This window comes from Tenrec ecaudatus, chromosome 4, assembly GCF_050624435.1.
Source record: "Tenrec ecaudatus isolate mTenEca1 chromosome 4, mTenEca1.hap1, whole genome shotgun sequence".
Lineage (NCBI taxonomy): Eukaryota > Metazoa > Chordata > Mammalia > Afrosoricida > Tenrecidae > Tenrec > Tenrec ecaudatus.
This window is the reverse complement of record NC_134533.1, coordinates 7920946-7938612: the sequence shown is the minus strand read 5'-3', so window position 1 is coordinate 7938612 and position 17667 is coordinate 7920946. Positions and strand designations below refer to the sequence as shown.

Sequence of the window (17667 nt, the reverse complement as noted above, 5' to 3'; positions counted from 1 at the left end):
GATGAATGGGTTTGAACCACCAACCTTCCAGTCAGTGCAGAGCATGGAACCACTGTCCCAGGAGGCCTCCTTTCACATGACCTGCATCGTGTTTCTCAGGTGGGGGGAGAGAGATGGTCAGAGAGTCAGAGACACACCTTGTCTCTCTGCTGCATCTACTGCGAGAATGAAGACCACTCTCAACAACCAGACAGTCAGCATTCCAGAGAATGTGGACCTTAGTTACCCTGAGGGGGCGTACAGTGATTGTTCCGTTTCTCAAACCCAGAAAGAAGAGTTAATTCTCGAAGGAAATGACATTGAGTTTGTATCCGGTTCGGCTGCGTTAACTCGGCAAGTCACTCCAGTTAAAAGACGAGGATATCCGAACATTGTTGGATGTTTCTGGAAAAGGAACCGTGCAGTGGCTGATTGAAGAGGTGTCCGGCTACTGTGTGGGTGATTCTTCTAGACTGGTCTGTGATACCTTGGTGCAGTAAAGTTTCTTTCATGAAAAATAAAAGAAATCAGACAGAAATACAAGGTGGACTCCTCTTGCCATTCCTGGTTGGGAGATGGGGAGGGGCCTTATGCTGAGCGTGAGCTTCAACTGACAAGCTGCAAGAAGATGGTTCTATAACCTAAACCCACTGCCAACGAGCTGATTCTGACTCACAGTGTTCCTGTAGGGAAAAGCAGACTGCCCCTTTGGGTTCCCAAGATTAAATCTTTATGGACTTAGGAGCATCTGGTGGGTTTGAACCACCAACTTTGTGGTCCACAGCTCCCTGCTTAGCCCTCTGTGCCACCACCACTCCTTACAGCCATGGAGGAAAAGCATTCGGCCAATAGCTTGAATGAGAACACAAGCAGACTTATTACTTTCCACAGCTCAGGAGCAGAGTGCAAGCTGGTCCACACCTTGATTTTAACCTTACGAGACTGTGAGCAGAGAACCCAGGTGGTAGGTGAACTGAACGTCATTTACGAGCCCATATGGTGGGGATAATTCTGTAACAGTAGAAAATGAACGCACTTCTACTGCCTGTCCCCAAGTTGACCTGTTCCCATCATCCACCCTTGCCACCCAAACCATCCACCCTTGGTACCCGAGAGGAAGCGGCCTTGGGGGAGAGCACAGTGACGTCTATGCCCACCCCTCCCTTCACTGGATCACACCCAGGGCCCCTGACCCTCATCTTATCTCTGGGGGTACTCCTAGAAGTCTTTGGCTTCCTGGGTGTTCAAGCGGAGAATGGCGACCTGCTGGCACCCCATACATCCCTTAATCAGCTCCCTGGCATGGGATGTGCAGGGAGTTTCTCACTTTTTTTTTAATGTAAATAAGGCTACAATAAACATCTGGAGGTAGATTACTTTGTGATACGAGGGGAATGAGTATTTTGAAGGCTCTTAACATAGACCGGCAAATTGCTTTCTGGAACGGCTACCAGTCTACCACGCCATCAACAAATGGTAATGCCGAAACCTGAACTAGTTGCTGTCCAGTCAATTCTGACTCGAGGTGGCTCCAGGTTGTTGTTAGGTGCCACTGAGTCGGTTCTGACCCATAGCGGCCCTGTCCACGACAGAATGAAAGCCCACCCAGTCCTGTGCTTTCCTCACAATTGTCCTCATGCTTGAGGCCACTGCTGCTGCCACCGTGTCCATCCATCGCATTGAGGGCCTTCCTCAGCCCTCCATTTTACTAAGCAGGATATCTTTCTCCAGGGACCAGTCTCTCCTGACCACATGTTCAAAATACAGAAGATAAACTCTCCCCATTATTGCCTCTAAGGAGCATTCTGGCTGTACTTCTTCCAAGACAGCTCTCTGTTAGTTCCTTTGGCAGTCCATAGCACTTTCAATATTCTTCCATAACACCAAAGTTCAAATGCATCGATTCTTCTTCAGTCTCTTTTGATCAGTATCCGACTTTCACTTCCATAGGAGGCGATAGAAAACATCATGGCTTGGGTCAGGTGCACCCTAGTCCTCAAAATAACATCCTTGCTTTTCAACACTCTAGAGAGGTCTTGTGCAGAAGATTTACCCAATGCAACACATCTTTTGATTTTTTTTTTCTCAGCTGGACATTTCATATATATATAAACTAATTGGGTCTTTTGATTTCTTGACTGCTGCTTCCATGAGCATTGATTGTGGATCCAAGTAAGACAAAATTCTTGACTTCAACTTATCCTGATGTTACCTATTGGTCCAGTTGTGAGGATTTGGGTCTTTACATTGGGCTGTGAATCCAGATAAAGGCTGTAATCTTGATCTTCGTTAGCAAATGCATCAAGTCCTCCTCACTTTCAGCAAGCAAACCTGTGTTGTGTGCATATCACGGTGTGTTAATAAGCCTTCCTCCAATCCTAATGCCACATCCTTCCTCACAGAATCCAGCTCCTCGAATGATTTGCTCAGCGTCCAGACTGAATAAATATGATGAACCGATACAACTCTCACACACACCTTTCAAGATTTTAAACCCTGCAGCATTCTCTGTTCTCTTGGCACCAATGCCTTTTGCTTCGTGTGAAGTTCCTCATGAGCATAAAGAAATGTTCTGGAATTCCCACTTTTCTCAAGGCTACCCATAGTTCATTACGATGAACACAGCCTTTGCATAGTCCATAAAATACAAACATCTTTCTGGTATTTTCTGCTTTCAGCCAAGATCCATGTGACATCAGGAATGATATTCCTTGTTCCAAGTCCCCTTCTGTCTCCAACCTGAACTTCTGACAGCTCCCTGTCAGTGTGCTGTTGCGACTGTTGCTGGATGCTCTTCAGCAAAATGTTATTGGTACGTAATCAATGATACTGTTCTATAATTTGAGCATTCTGTTGAAGTGGCCCGGCTCCATCTCCCTTCCAAGCTTCCAATAGCCCACTGGGAACCTACAAAGACATCTCATAACGTGCCTCAATTTGTCACTTTCCCACTCTACAGCCACCAACAGATCCCAGACCCAGATGCCAGAACGATTACTATCAAGGGCAAGTCGCTTAACTCTGGCAACCGGAACTCCTACCTAGGCCACCCTTCTGAGAGCAGGTATGGCGGGGGAGCGGGAGTGGGAACAGAGCGGTGTAGCGCTCAGAGGAAAGGACTTTCTTCTCCGGGGCCCAACTTTCCAGGCAGGTCCAGGAAAGCGCCTGCACAACACCGGCAAAAGACCAAAGGGTGCCGAGCCAGGGTCACCGAAAACAACCATCCACAGATGGCACCCAAAAGGGCAACTTCCGCGAAGGCGACGCGCTCCGACTCCCACGCTCGCGAGAGACGACGGCGCGGCCGCCGTAGGACGGGCCGCCAGGTGGGAGCGCGCGAACGGGCGTGCTGACGTTCGTGCGTACGCCCCCTCGGACGCGCGTGCGCGAGCGGAGTCCGGAAGTGAGACGCCGGGACCCGGGAGCCTTGGAGGCGCGCGCCGCTGTCGCGCATGCGCGTGCGACACAAACCGTTTGGCGGGTCTTTCGGCCGCCGAGTTCTGCCCGGGTCCGCGAGACGTTCCGCGGTCCTCTGTGGGAGCGGGGCGCTCTCCCCGGGTCAGCTGCCTCTCGCCTCGAGGGTCCTGCGCCCCCCCAGTTTCTATCCCGTGTTTCCCTGCGACTGACCCCCTGAGGCCCGGGGCCGCCTGGTCATCTGCAGTCCCGGTCCCCCGAAGTTCGGTGAAGCGGCCTCCTCCTGGTCACCATGCCAGTGTCCGCGCAGCAGCTGGCGGAGGAGCTGGAGATCTTCGGCCTGCACTGCGGGCAGGCTCAGCTCGAGAGATGTGAGTCCCCAGCCCGCCTCCCTCACGGCCGGGGGGTGCCCGCGCTTGCTCCGCGCCGCCCAGAGCGGAAGAGGGGGGCCCTCCGCGTCTCGGTGCTTGGGAGGTGCGCAGTGAAAGCTTGCAGTTTAAGATTGGGGCCGTGGGGTTTTTTAATGCACGCCGGGCGCGGCGTGGATCTCTGTGCAAGGATCGTGAAGCGTGATTTTACACCATCACTCTCAGCAAGGCGGGGTTGAGCTGGGATAGGGTCGGGGGCGTCCTGGTGGCGCCGTGGTTAAAGCGCGCGGCGGCCGACCGCAAGGCCAGCGATTCCAACCCACCAGCCAGGCGATCCTCGGGAAAAGGTGGCGGTCGGCTTCTGTGAAGGGAACAGCGTGGGAAACCCGAGGGACCAGTTCTCTGTCGTTTCAAGCGACGCGATGGCAGTGGGCGGAGTTTTCGTAGGATCGGCCTGGGGCCGGGTGGCGCTTCTAATCCTGCCCAGGACGTGAAAAATAAGACTTTTTATTTGAAGTTTTATTGACGGGACTCGCGTACTATGCAATTCGATGGTTTGGATATATTTAAAAGAGTTGTGAAATCATTACACAATCAATTTTAGAATATTTGCTTGTTTCCATTACTATTAGCTCCCCGTTTCCCCCCAAAGTCCCCTGCCATAACCCTAAGAAATTATTAATGCGGTTACTGTCGCGATTTGATTTGCCTATCCTGGATTTCATATAAAGAAAATCATTTTAAAAAAACGTAGCAACATACCAACAACAAAACACAGAAACCGCAATCCAAAAGAAAGCAATAAGAACTAGGACAGACTAAAAATGTGTAGTGATCCACTTTCCAGTGCACGCTGAGGACAAGGCTGCTCACATCTCGGGTCGGTACTGCTGCGGGATTCCGGGACTATGTTTCCCCGAAAGTAGAAAAGCTATTCTTTCTCCTGGAGAGCTGCTGGTGGTTTTGAACTGCCAGCTCTGTTCCCACTGCACCATGACAGCTTAATCCATGTGGGCATTCTGCCAATGGATTTTGGGCATTCGCCGTCATCCATAGCTGAGATACAGGGGCCTACATTCAGCCTTCTCTTCCGTACCTCCCTTCCCAGCCCTATCTCAACACTAAGTTTACCGACATCCTACAAACATGCGTCAAATTGACACATGAACAAAGCCATACATTTTCTTTTAAAAACAACATAGTCTACACTATTAACTTGTACATGTACTTAATATATTTATATAAAATGTATGATATTTAACATACAACATTTGAGATATTGGGTTCGACGTATCGTAAGGGTCTCTTGGGTGGGTCATTACGACCATCTCTGCTGCACTGTGTCTTCACATTCCATGTTTACTTTCTAAGACCTTTTTGGACTGCGTTTTTATTGATTTTTGAAGTAATGCTTTCATGAATGTAACCGAATTCCTGGGGTGGGGGGATGAATACCCCATTTCCATCCTCGTCAAATTGACATGTACCACACAGGGCTTCACGAGGAAAGGCTCAGTCGAAAATGTGTTTGGATATCTATTTGTCTCGTCGACGGGATAAGTCCGCATCAATGGTAGGAGATAAATGTAAATGATTTCTGTAATTTTCATCGAGGTTGAAATGCATCAAAATGGTGCGTCCTTCTAAACCTCCACACAGGCAGTACATGAGTGGACTGTGCAAATCTGAATCCCTGGGTGGGGCTTCCTGAAAGTGACCTTGAACTTGGGAAAGAACTTTTTGAAGCCCTGTTAGTTCCTTAGGTTAAAGACAGAGAAACAGAAGCTCCAAGAGCCCAGTGCCTGCCCTCTGCCCAGGTGCCATCTGTAGGTCGAAGAACAGTGTCCAGACCTCTTGAAGGCCACCCAAAAAAGGTCTCAGGAGATATCAAAGTTTTCATTTTCAGCACCAGGATGAATATACATTGGCCCTAACCAGCCAGGGACACTTCAACCCTTTTGATATTTAAGGCCAGATACATATATTTATAATGAGCAGTGCTTTTCCCAGAAACCAGATTATTCCTCAGTTCTTAGGCCCAGCGCATTCTCTTCCTAAAAGGAGACTTCAACGAGAAATCGATCCTAGAAACGTAAGCCTGAAATTCAAACAAGGGAAGTGAAGTAGCTATGCAAGCCGACCCTGTAACGGTGTCCGCCCAAGCTGCCAGTTCTTCCCACCTCTCCTGTGGCAGGCACCACCTTGTCCGTGGCGCTGGAATTCTAGACTTGGAATGTTAATAATCACAGACCTCAGGTGCAGGACTCCTAGGGGTGCAGTGGCTAAAGGCCCAGCTGCTACCTGGAAGGTCAGCGGTTCAAATCCACCAGCCACTAAATGGGAGGAAGATGGGGTGATCTGCTTCTGTACAGGTTCACAGCCTTGGGATCCCCTGGGAGCAGTTCCACTTTGCCCTATAGAGTGACGCGGAATCAGAATTAATCCAACGGCAGTGGGTTAGTGGGTGCTCCCAAGTGGGCCTCTAATGAGCCCTCATGGCCATTCCCTGCTCCATGGCTCTGTTCACGTTGCATCTTCTCGACAGCGGTTTTCCACCTCCTCCTCCTGAAACATCCTCCTCCCCCATTGTCTTCATTTCCTAGTACCAGTAGCATAGGGGGTTAAGATTGGGTCGCAAGGTCAGCAGTTCGAAACCACCTGCCATTACATGGAATAAATAGGCTCTTTTATTCCTGTAAAGAGTTACAGTCTTGGAAACCCATGGGGCCAATTCTGTCTTGTCCTATAGGGTCGCTAATGGCAGTGGGTTTGCCATAACAGAAATACCACAAGGGGGTGGTGTTGCAGAACAGAAATGTATTTTCTTACAGTCCAGGAGGCTGGAAGTTCACATCAGAGTCTCAGCACTGATTGTCTATGGGAGCCGCTCTCTTTGATTCTGGTGTCTGCTGGCAGTCTGTGGTGATCCTCGGCACCAGGCGTTCTCCTCCACGTGCCTATGTACCTGTGCCGGTCTTTTGTAATAGCTCCAGGGTGATGGTTTAGCACCCACCCTACAGTGTCAGCCTCATTAACAGATCAACAGAAAAGTCCATTTCCTGGGGGATCCTATCCACGGAGACAAGGGCCAGGAATTCAATAGCCATCCTCACTCCCAGCTGATGGACACACTTCCTGGGTGGCTGAGGAAATAGAAGCCACTAGAAAATTTCCACAAACTCCACCATGACTTCTCACATTCCAGCGCTTCTGCCCTCTTTCCTGGTTTGAATCCCATTGCTGTCAGTAGGTTGTGCATCTGTAAGAAGTTGAATTGTCCAAAGATGTGTCATACAAGGGGTCCCCATCGTAAAAAACCCACCCCAGAATCTTGCTGGGCAGAGCTTTCATAATACACAATTTTCCTGCTAGGTGAGCATCAAGCAACTCACTCTGAGTTAGTGCACCCAGTGGCGTCACCTGGGAAGGTTCTTTCTGGTCACAGTGAATTTCCTTGTAAAAGCAGTTTCCCTCTAACCCAGTGGTTTTCTTCTTTTTTTTTTTTTTAACATTTTATTAGGGGCTCATACAACTCTTATCACAATCCATACATATACATACATCAATTGTATAAAGCACATCCGTACATTCTTTGCCCTAATCACTCTTAAAGCATTTGCTCTCCATCCAGTGGTTTTCAACCTTCCTAATGCTGCAACCTTTTAATATAGTCCCTCATGTCGTGGTAACCCCCCCAACCATAAAATAATTTTTGTTGCTATTTCCTAACTATAATTTTGCTACTGATATAAACCGGGCAGCCCCTGTGAAAGGGTTGTTCGACAGCCTCCCCCCACCCCACCCCCCAAAGAGGTCGTGACCCACAGGTTGAGAACCACTGGTCTAGCCCTATATTTCTTACTCCTGTTTCCAAAGCACTCTGTTCGTCCCATTTGCTACTCCAGTTGGCGCCCCTCTTCCTCTTTCCCGATCGCAGCAAACGAGCCTAAAAGAGCTGTCTACTCGCTGTCTCTGGGTCTTTCTCCCTCCCGATTTCTTCAACCCATTTCAGCAAGCTCCGTCACCCTTACCACTTACCTGGTAAATTCACCTTCCCTTGACACTCACTGTGCATCATTTCCTCTTAAAGGTACTTGTCCCCCACTTGGCTTCGTGGGCACACCCAGGGACTGTGTAGTCGCTCCCATGGCAGCAACATCAGAGCAAGTAGGCTGCCAGGCCTGTCTTCCGAGGCGCCTCAGGGCAGACTCAGCTCTCCAGCCTTGCAGTGAGCAGCCAAGCACATTAGCCATGGGCCCCATTCTTAGTTTCGCTCCTGCCTTGCTGGTCACCACTTCTTGGGCCTCGTCTGAATGTTGGAGTGAGGTCCCCACGGGCAGGCCTCGGACCACTTACTTCTAGAGACATTCACTCCCAGGTGACCTCACCTGGTCATCACCTTTCCATCACGTGGATTTGCCCAGACCTCTTGCCTGACCTGCAGGTTGGTCTCTCCATCCAGCTACCTGTGGAATATGCCTGCTGCTGATTCCCACTGAGAGCAATCCTGCGGGCAGAGCGGCACCGCTCCGCAGGCTTCCAGGACCACGTCTTTACAGGCACAGGGACCCTCGTCTTTCTCCGATCCCCCTTGCTGCTAGTGGCCAGTGCTTGACCCATGACACCACCAGGGCGCTGGGGTCTTCACTAGGAAGCTTGAGTCTCCTCCCTCTGCTCACCGCGGGGGCGGCAGCTTCACCCTTCCAGTTGCTCCGCCTGAAAATGGCCTTGACTCGTTCCTTCTCTTAGAGCTCCCCACCAGACAACCAGCAAATCCCGCCTGGTGGCACAGTGCTTACGTGCTGGGCTGCTGACCCAGAGGTTAACGGTTTGAAACCACCTTGGGGGGAAAGATGAGGCTTTCTACTCCCGTAAAGCGTTGATCTCAGAAACTCACAGGAGGCAGTTCTATTATCCTGTCTTACAAGGTCACCACACCGTGAGTCAGAATTGACTCCAAAACAGTCATTCCAATGTGAATGAGGTGGGTCTGAGTGTACACCCAAAGCCCATCTGTAGACAATTGGACGTCCCCTCACAGAAGGGTCACAAGGAAGGGGCAAGTTAGCCAGGGCTCAGTAAAACACCAACGAAACACACAACATTCCTCTAGTTCTTTAATGCTTCCTCCCACTATCATGACCCCAGTTCTACCTTACAAACCCAGCTAGACCAGAACACGTACACTGGTACAGGTAAGAGCTCTGGACACACAGAATCCAGGACAGAAACACCGCAGGAACAAGAGGAATGGGAATATCGATACAATGAAGGTAGGGGTAAAAGGGGGGAACTGATTGCAAGGTTCACCATATAAAACCCCCGGCACTGCCCCCAAGGGGGGATGAACAACAGCATGGGTGAAGGGAGTCAGCGGACTGTGTAAGATATGAAAACAATAATAACTTATAATTTATCAAGGATTCACAAAGGGGGAGGGGAGGGGGAAAAAGGAGTTGATACCAAGGGCTCCAGTAGAAAGAAAAAAAAGTTTTTAATGATGGCAACATTTGTACAAATGTGCGTGATATAATGGATGTGTGGATTAATTTTTTTAAAGGTAGTTACAATATTAAGGGTTTCTTACTATTCTTTATTCTAAATATCTCTATCATTTAAAAAAATTTTAATTAGGGCTCATATAACTCTTATCACAGTCCATACATACATCAATTGTGTAAAGCACATTTGTACATTCATTGCCCTCATCATTCTCAAAACATTTGCTCTCCACTTAAGCCCCTTGGCATCAGCTCCTCATTTTTCCCCTCCCTCCCCACTCCCCCCTCCCTCATGAACCTTGAAAATTTATAAATTATTATTTTGTCATATCTTGCCCTGTCCAATATCTCCCTTCATTCACTTTTCTGTTGTCCGTCCCCCAGGGAGGAGGTCACATGCAGATCCTTGTAATCGGTTCCTCCTTTCCAACCCACCCTCCCTCTGCCCTCCCAGTATTGCCACTCTCAGCACTGATCCTGAAGGGATCATCCGCCCTGGCTGGATTCCCTGTTTTTCCAGTTCCTATCTGTACCAGTGTACATCCTCTGGTCTAGCCAGACTTGCAAGGTAGAATTGGGATCATCATAGTGTGGGTCCGGCAGTGGGGGGGGCGGGCATTTAGGAACTTGTATGTTTCATCGTTGCTACATCGCACCCTGACTGGCTCATCTCCTCCCAGAGACCCTTCTATAAGGGGACATCCAATTATCTACTGATGGGCTTTGGGTGTCCACTCAGGGTGTCCAGTGGCCTGCAAATGGACTTTGGGTCTCCACTCTGCACTCCCCACCTCATTCACTATGTATGGTAAGATTTTTTGTTCTTTGATGCCTGGTATCTGATCCCTTTGACACCTCGTGATTGAACAGGCTGGTGTGCTTCTTCCATGTGGGCTTTGTTGCTTCTGAGGTAGATGGCTGCTTCTTTACCCTCAAGCCTTTAAGACCCCAGATGCTATATCTTTTGATAGCCGGGCACCATCAGTTTTCTTCGCCACATTTGCTTATGTACCTGCTTATGTACCCGATCTTCAGCGATCGTGTCAGGAAGTTGAGCATCACAGAAAGCAGGTTATTAGAACAACGTGTGCTTGCGCTGAGGGAGTGCATGAGTAGCAGCCCAATCAATGTCCGCCTGCTACCTCGATGCATAACATGTAAATAATGCTTAACAACAACAAAAAGATAATTGACTCGGTGAGTTTGAAGTTTCACCTTTTAGTCGGAGACCATCAGCTGCTCGGAGGGAGAAAGGTCCTCCCCTGTGAGGCTGCCTTGACTTGGTGACGGTGAGTTTGAATTTCTGGTCGTCTTTGTTAGGATTTGCAACCCAAGGTATTAGGGGGGAGTGGGGGCTGTGTTTCCATTTTCCTTTGGGAACTGAGGGAAGATGAGCAGAGCAGCTCACAGGTTTACGTCCAACGATTCATGCCCACCCAACGATTCATGCCCACGTTGTTTCTTGTCACTGATTGCCGCCCTTCAAGGAACCTTCCCTGGTCCCAGGTCCTCCTGCATTTTCTGCTTCTGTCCGTTTTGCTCTCCTGACCTTTCCCGGCTTTGTCCTTGGGTCGGTGCTGTCCTTTGGTGATCTCCGGTGGTTGGTTGATTACCCCATGGGGACCTTGCTCGGATTACTGTTCCCCTGATAGACTCTGAGCAGTTCAGTTCCTGACCTGAAGGGGGGCTATGGGCCATGACCTTGGGGGTTCCACCAATCTCCCTCTGACCCTCACTTGTGCTTTTGGGGTTCAGCCCCACATTCCTGCAGGGCCTTCTCATGTGATCCTCCTCAGAGCGGCTGGTGGTCCCCGCTGGGGGAGCCGGGCACCAGCTAGTTCTTCTGGCCTCGGGGTCAGGCAGGCCGATGTTCTTCTGGCCTCGGGGTCAGGCAGGCCGATGTTCTTCTGGCCTCGGGGTCGGGCAGGCCGATGTAGGCCGATGTTCTTCTGGCCTCGGGGTCGGGCAGGCCGATGTTCTTCTGGCCTCGGGGTCAGGCAGGCCGATGTTCTTCTGGCCTCGGGGTCAGGCAGGCCGATGTTCTTCTGGCCTCGGGGTCAGGCAGGCCGATGTTCTTCTGGCCTCGGGGTCGGGCAGGCCGATGTAGGCCGATGTTCTTCTGGCCTCGGGGTCGGGCAGGCCGATGTTCTTCTGGCCTCGGGGTCAGGCAGGCCGATGTGTGGCCCTTTGGTTTCCATCCTTCTCTCCTCCGGACAGAGAGAGACCAGTAGTGCAACACACACGTCTTAGAGAAGGCCGGCTCAGTCCGTAACCCAGAGTGCAGCCATTGGCCAGCCAGACGCTGTTCCATCGGCTCCATCTTTACTCTGGGCCTCATCCCAGTCCCACCTCAGGATCTTTGTGGCTGTCACTCCCTCGGCCCGAAAGCTCTCCCCTTGAACGCTGCTTGCGTGGCACACTGCTTCACCTCCTCCCAGCCTCCTTCCCGATGAGGCCTCAGTGTGTTTGAAATCGCCAACGCCTCCCCCTGCTTAATTGCTGAAGTTTTCAATGTAGCACATTTATTTAACCACCAACTCCACTACACGGATCTTGGATAGGATAGTGGGCAAGCACTAACCAAGTCGTTGGCTGTTCAGGCCTACCAGCTGCTCCAAGCAAGCGAGGCGTGGCAGCCTGCTTCTGGGAAGATTCAGAGCCTGGGACGCGCAGTGCGCTCCTAGTCCTCCGCCCTGCAGAACCACATGCAGTCGATGGTAGTGGGTAGATTATGCACCTGGTTTTGAACGCTCGGTCTCCCCACAGGCCAACAGGAGGTTCTCCTGCTTGGTGCACTGCTGCTCCCTCAGTGCCCAGTATGGGACCAGCCGGTGCTAACCAGGTGCTGAATAATAGGCCCTGCCCCCCTCCCCGCCCCCGAATAAATCAATGAGGACTGTTGGTTTTGCATGTCAAGGTGAAGGCGTCCAGCAATGACCCTTAGTTCTCCCTCGTCCCCACAGTGGCGGAACTGTGCGTTCTGTACAGACAGAATGAGGAGGAGATGGCAAGCGAGCTTGTGGCCTTCGTCAGCACGCGTAAAGCGGACCTCACGCCCGAGACACTGAGCACTTTTGAACACGAGGTAAGAAGCCAACGCAAGGCCCACTCGCCATGCCTGCTCTCTAGGGGAGGCGGGGGGGGGGGGGGTGAGATGCTGGGAAGACGGGGCGCTTTGGAACCCAGCAGAGCCGGGTGCCAGTCCTGACATGAGCTTGAGCAAGCTAGTTCCCAGCTCGGAGCCTCGTTGTCCTCTTGGGTCAAGTGGTTCTGAGCAGCCTTGTGTGTCACGTTGGTTAAGAAGCTGACCGAGAAGGCAGGGCATCCTGGGCCCCGCGGTGGGAGGTCTTCAACATTCTCAGCATCAGGATCGAGTGCCTCCAAGGGATGGTCACGGGCGAAGTCCTCGTGTGGAGCCTGGGGCACACCTTAAGACAGATTGGAGTTTTTGTTTCATCAGCCACTGAAAACCAGTAGGGCACAGTTGGACTCGGACATGCGTGGGGTGGCCCCAGTCGGAAACGACTGGACAGTCGTGGCTTGTGGTCATCGTCGTGCCAGCCTGGGGGAAACGCCTCCTCTGTGACTTACCTGCGAGATGATGCCTTCCCTGTCTTTCACGCCTCAGTTTCTCAGCAAGCAACTGTCCAGAGGCCGGCCCGGCGCCTCCCGGGAGAGTGAGCACGCGGGGACGCGAGACATTTTCTCCATCCAGGAGCTGTATCCTTGCCTGCGGGAGGGAGGGCGCCGCTCCCCTCGGCCACGCGCTTGCTCTTGCGCCTTCCTCGATTTAACAACAAATGGTGAAAACTCCCTGAGAGTTGGGAATGTTTCCTTATCAGCCCTCTCTGTGGACGTTGGGTGGACGCTTCTTTCCCTTTCTACGTCGTTCCGTTTGTCTGGCGTCATTGTCGTGAAGCCTGTCCTATACACAGGGCAAGCCCGTTCCATGCCCCACGGCCAGTGCCGCGACCCTGACTGCTTTTTCAAGCTGTCCGGCAGGCCACTCTCACCCTCTCGCTGGTGGTTTGCTCCCCGTTAACACAGCGTTCTGCCCCCAGGGTCTGAGCTCAGCTGTCGAGTCCATTTGTCCATTTGATCCCAGAGAGGTGGGCCTCCAAAAGGCCTCAGACTTCTGGTCAGTTCTTAGACGATTCGGGGGATGCTTTTGGCTTGAGGTTGAGCGCTGATCTCAGGGGTTCCTTTAGCCTAGAGCCTAGAGTCCTTGGGGAGCTGGCGTTCTCTGTTCTGCATCCCCCCCCTTTTGGTCATCGGTTGCACTGTGGAATCTTTTTCCTTTTTTAAGGGAATTTTTTTAAATTGCAGTCATACCGTTTACCGTGCCGACATTGACAAAGTCAAAAGGAGAAGTTCACATCCATTGGCAAAGAGCACCTTTTGCTTTGATCAGAAAGTTCAGTTGTGGCCGTTGGGTACCACCTCGCGCTTCCAGCCTCCTCTGGTTCCCGGCTCTCCTTCCTCTGCTGATCCATGTGCTGTGGGCGGTTGGCTTCAAGCTTTCTAGGACTCTAGGCTTTGTACAAGGAGCATGCTACTAGACCATGACGCTAAGCTTGGGGTGGAAGCTGATTACGGTTTTCCTTAACCGGCATGTGTAGAATTGAAGTCGAGGAAGAAGAAGAGACCCTCTTGAACTCTTACACCACCCCCTCTAAGGTAAGTCCGCAAGGTTTAGAAATCGTATTTTATGACTTTTCGCCACCCGCCACCCCCTTGTTCTGAAAGCATGAGTCACCTTTGAAGATCTATGGGAGACCAGTGACCACTCCCATACAGTTTCTGAGCTATTTCCAATTGTGTGCCAGGCGGTGTTTACCTAGTGGTTGTCCTTGCAGACAGCTGCTTAGCTTGGTGCTTTGCCTTTGCTGGGAGTTTTGTCCCAGTTAGCATGCCATATGCATTTCTTGAACTGCAGTTTCTCCACACGTGCCTTTGAATATAGCTGTCGAGTGTTGTGCTGGGGAGGTTACAGTCGAAAAACCTCAGGTGTGTAGTATTGGGTCATTGTGTGAGAGGTCAAGTCCAAAATCTAAGGCCTTGCCAGGGGTCCGCTCCACCTCGCAGTGACCCCACAGGACAGAACAGCGCTGCCCCATCCAGTTTCCAAGGCTGTCAGTCTAAACACAGGTGGCCTCATCTCTCCTGTGGGCGGGGGTGGGTTTGAACTGCCGGCCGTTTGGTGAGTACTCGGGAGCATAACCCCTGTGCCTGTGGGCACGTAGAGAAGGGGTGGCCAGGCAAGGGTGGGCGATTTCCTCTCTCTGAGCTGCAGTTTCCTGTGCTGCCGTGTCGGGATGCATTCACTCCTTTACCAAGCAGCTAGTCTCCTGTGGACTGGTCCAGCGCTTAGCTCCTCACCTAGACGCGCCGTGAGGAAAGACCTGGTGATCTCCTCTCAGAAAGTTCACAGCCTTGGGGGCAGGGAGGGAGGGGAAAAACGAGGAGCTGATACCAAGGCTCAAGTAGAAAGCGGATGTTATGAGAATGCTGATGGCAACAAGTGTACAAATGTGCTGACACGATGGATGGATGGATGGATGGATGGATGGATGGATGGATGGATGGATGGATGGATGGTGATAAGAGTTGTACAAGCCCCCAATAAAATGGTTTGAAACAAACAAAAAAAAAAACCAACACAGTTAAATCCTTCAAACTTTTCTGCGTCTACCACGGTGCTGTCGTTTGGTCGCATGGCGAGGACCCCTGCGTTCTTTACACTGAGTTGTGATCCGCACTGAAGACTGCAGTCTTTGATCTTCATCAGCACGTGACGCAAGCAGCTGACAGCCAGCAGGCTTGTTGTTGGGCACCATCAGTCAGTTCCAACGTGGGGCGACCATGTGCACAGCGGGGTGAACATGCGACCACAGACTGAAGTGCCTGGTGCTGCCACAGCCGCGCAGCTGATGCTGCGCTTCAGCCATTGCTACAGCCCGACCTCGATCCGTCTCGCTGAAGGTCTTCCCCTTTTTCTCCAACCCTCCTTCTCCACCGATCAGCCCTTCCTGATAACACATCCAAAGTAGGTGGGATGAAGTCTCGCCATTCTCACTTCCAAGGAGCCGCAGTCCTTCCAACTCAGATGTGTTTGTTCTTTGGGCAGTCCGCACGATCGTGACTGTCATTCAAAGGCCTCCATGCGTCTCCGGGCTTCCTTACTCATGGACCAGCTTTCTCAGGCCTGCGAGGTGATGAGAACTGCCAGGGCTTCGATCGGTGCACCTTAGTGTTCACAGTGAGCCCTGGTCCTTCCAGCTCTGAAAACAGATCTGTCCATGCAGTGCATCATTGGATTTCCCGAGTGCTGCTTCATCCTATCCTTGTCCAAAGCGTGTGAGGCGCAGCCCTGCCCTCCTTGCCTCTAGAGAGCATTCTGGCCCCTCTTCCAAGACAGACTTGCCAGTCCTTCTAGTAGTCCATGATAACGCCAACACTCTTTGCCAGCCCCGCCATTCAGACGCATCGATTCTTGTTCGGGCTTCCCTGGCCAGTGTCCAACATTCGCAGCACCACCCTGGCTTACATCAGGCCGTCGTTAGTCCGGCGCGTCACCTCCTTGCTCTGCAGCAGACGGGCCCAGTACACACACGCCTTGATTTCTTGACTGCTGTCTCCAGGAGCGTTGATGGTGGATCCCAGCAAGGTGAAATCCTTGACCACTTCAACCCTTCTTCCACTTATCATGAGGTGACCACTTGGTCCAGTTGTGAGGACCTCGGTCTTCCTGGATTGACTTGGAACCCACCCTGAAGGCTGTAACCCTTGCTCGCCATCAGCAAGGGCTTCAAGTCCTCCTCACTTGCAGCCAGCAGGGCTGCCTCATCTACATATTGCAAGTCGTTAGGTAATCAGTCGTCCTCCAGTCCTGATGCCGCGCTCTTCAATGACCCAGCTCCTCTGAAGATTCGCTCAGCGTACAGACGGAATAAGGAGGATGAGAGCTCCATCCCCGCCGCACCCATTCCTTGATTTTAAACCTACAGCGTTCCCGAGCTCTGTGCGCACAGCTGCCTCTTGACCCATGTACGAGTCCTGTCTCTGAGCAGAACAAAGTGTTCTGGAATCCCATTCTTCTCCAGCATATCTATAGTTTGTTATCCACAGAACTGAATGCCTTGTTACAGTCACTAAAACACAGTAAGCCTCTTTCTGGAATTCTCTGCTTCCAGCCAACACCCATCTGACATCAGCAGTGTGGTCCCTTGTCCCACGCCCTCTTCTGAGGTCAGGAGTTCAACCTGAACTCGCGGCCATTCCTTGTCGATGTGCTGCTGCGACCGTGGTGGTAATGGAATTTGGTCTATCATCTGAGCGGGCCTCTGGGTCCCTTCTCTTTGGCATATGTACAAATATGGATCTCTTGAGTCAGTTGGCCAAGTGGCTGCCTTCCAGATCTCTTGGCCTAGATAAGTAAATGCTTCCAGTGCCTCATCAGCTCGGCGAAGCGTTCCCACTGCTACCCCATCCTCTGGTCACCCTGACGCCCAGCAGCCCTACCGAGAGGCCAGAGCTGCCCCTGTGCCTTTCAGGATGGGAACTCTCCAGGAGTAGAAAGTCATCTTTCTCACCGTGTGCTCTCAAACGGCTGACCTTGCAGTTAGCAGCCCAACACATCCCCACTAGGCCAACCGGGCCCCTCCCTAGGGAAGCCGGTATGCAAGCTGTGACCCTGCGATTCAGTCTGTGCAGCCCGGCTGCTGCAAGAAGGTCAAGATGGAGGAGGGTCCGGCTCATAGTAAACACGGAGCGAAGAGTCAGGATACCCGATAGCTCCAGTAAGGGTACCTCTGGCCACACGTACGTTTCCTAAGCGGAGAACACCCTGGGGCGGGCAGAGTTGTGGGAGGTGGCTGTGGTGTCGGCACAGTGGCTTGATGAGGGTTTTGAAGTCCGGCTGCTGCGGTGCTGCCTTTGAGTCAGTTCCCATGGTCCCTCTGCAGCAGTCGCCAACCAGACAGCTTGGGAGCAGCGCCTCCCTCAGCAGCCAGGAGGAGCCCAAGGACAAGAGAAGGCTGACCAGGGAGCTGGCCATGGTCCAGGCCAAGCCGATGCCTTTCCTCTGCCACAGCCCCTGTGGAGTGGAGACCGCCTCAGACCAGAAGCAACAGCTAGAACCTGTCTGATGAAAAACCAAGACGGAAAATGAACAAGGGAAGGGGAGGGAATGAGCTCTGGAGAAATCTGGAAGGAGACTGCCAGGCAGCGGGAGCAGCAGATGCGCTGAGATGGGACACTTCTAACAGGCGTGAAGACCAGCAGGAGGGCAGCGGGACACGCAGGGTAAGCAAGCAACAGGAGACTTGTTTCACAGGATAAGAAGAGGACAGGAAAATCAAAACCAAACGCACTGCCATCGAGTCACTGCTGACTCATAGCAACCC

At 51.9% G+C, this 17667-nt stretch overlaps 1 protein-coding gene and 1 long non-coding RNA gene across 4 annotated transcripts in view; one reads left to right on the top strand and one right to left on the bottom strand.

The window, feature by feature from the left end:
* The first annotated feature begins 3405 nt into the window (after positions 1-3405).
* Positions 3406-17667, top strand: part of POLA2 (DNA polymerase alpha 2, accessory subunit) — a 33994-nt gene continuing 19732 nt past the window's right edge. The window contains exons 1-4 of one of the 3 annotated variants that reach the window (XM_075545434.1): positions 3406-3764; positions 12226-12347; positions 12891-12982; positions 13882-13939. In XM_075545434.1, the coding sequence (XP_075401549.1) occupies positions 3686-3764; positions 12226-12347; positions 12891-12982; positions 13882-13939 (351 nt within the window). In that variant the 5' untranslated portion in view covers positions 3406-3685. The remainder of the gene's footprint in view (positions 3765-12225; positions 12348-12890; positions 12983-13881; positions 13940-17667) is intronic. The other 2 variants (XM_075545436.1, XM_075545435.1) reach the window with 2 other exon arrangements.
* Positions 6431-16824, bottom strand: LOC142444494 (uncharacterized). Its single transcript, XR_012783919.1, has 2 exons — positions 10478-16824; positions 6431-7020 (listed from the first exon to the last, which is right to left on the bottom strand). It is a non-coding gene; the product is annotated as an uncharacterized LOC142444494 (long non-coding RNA).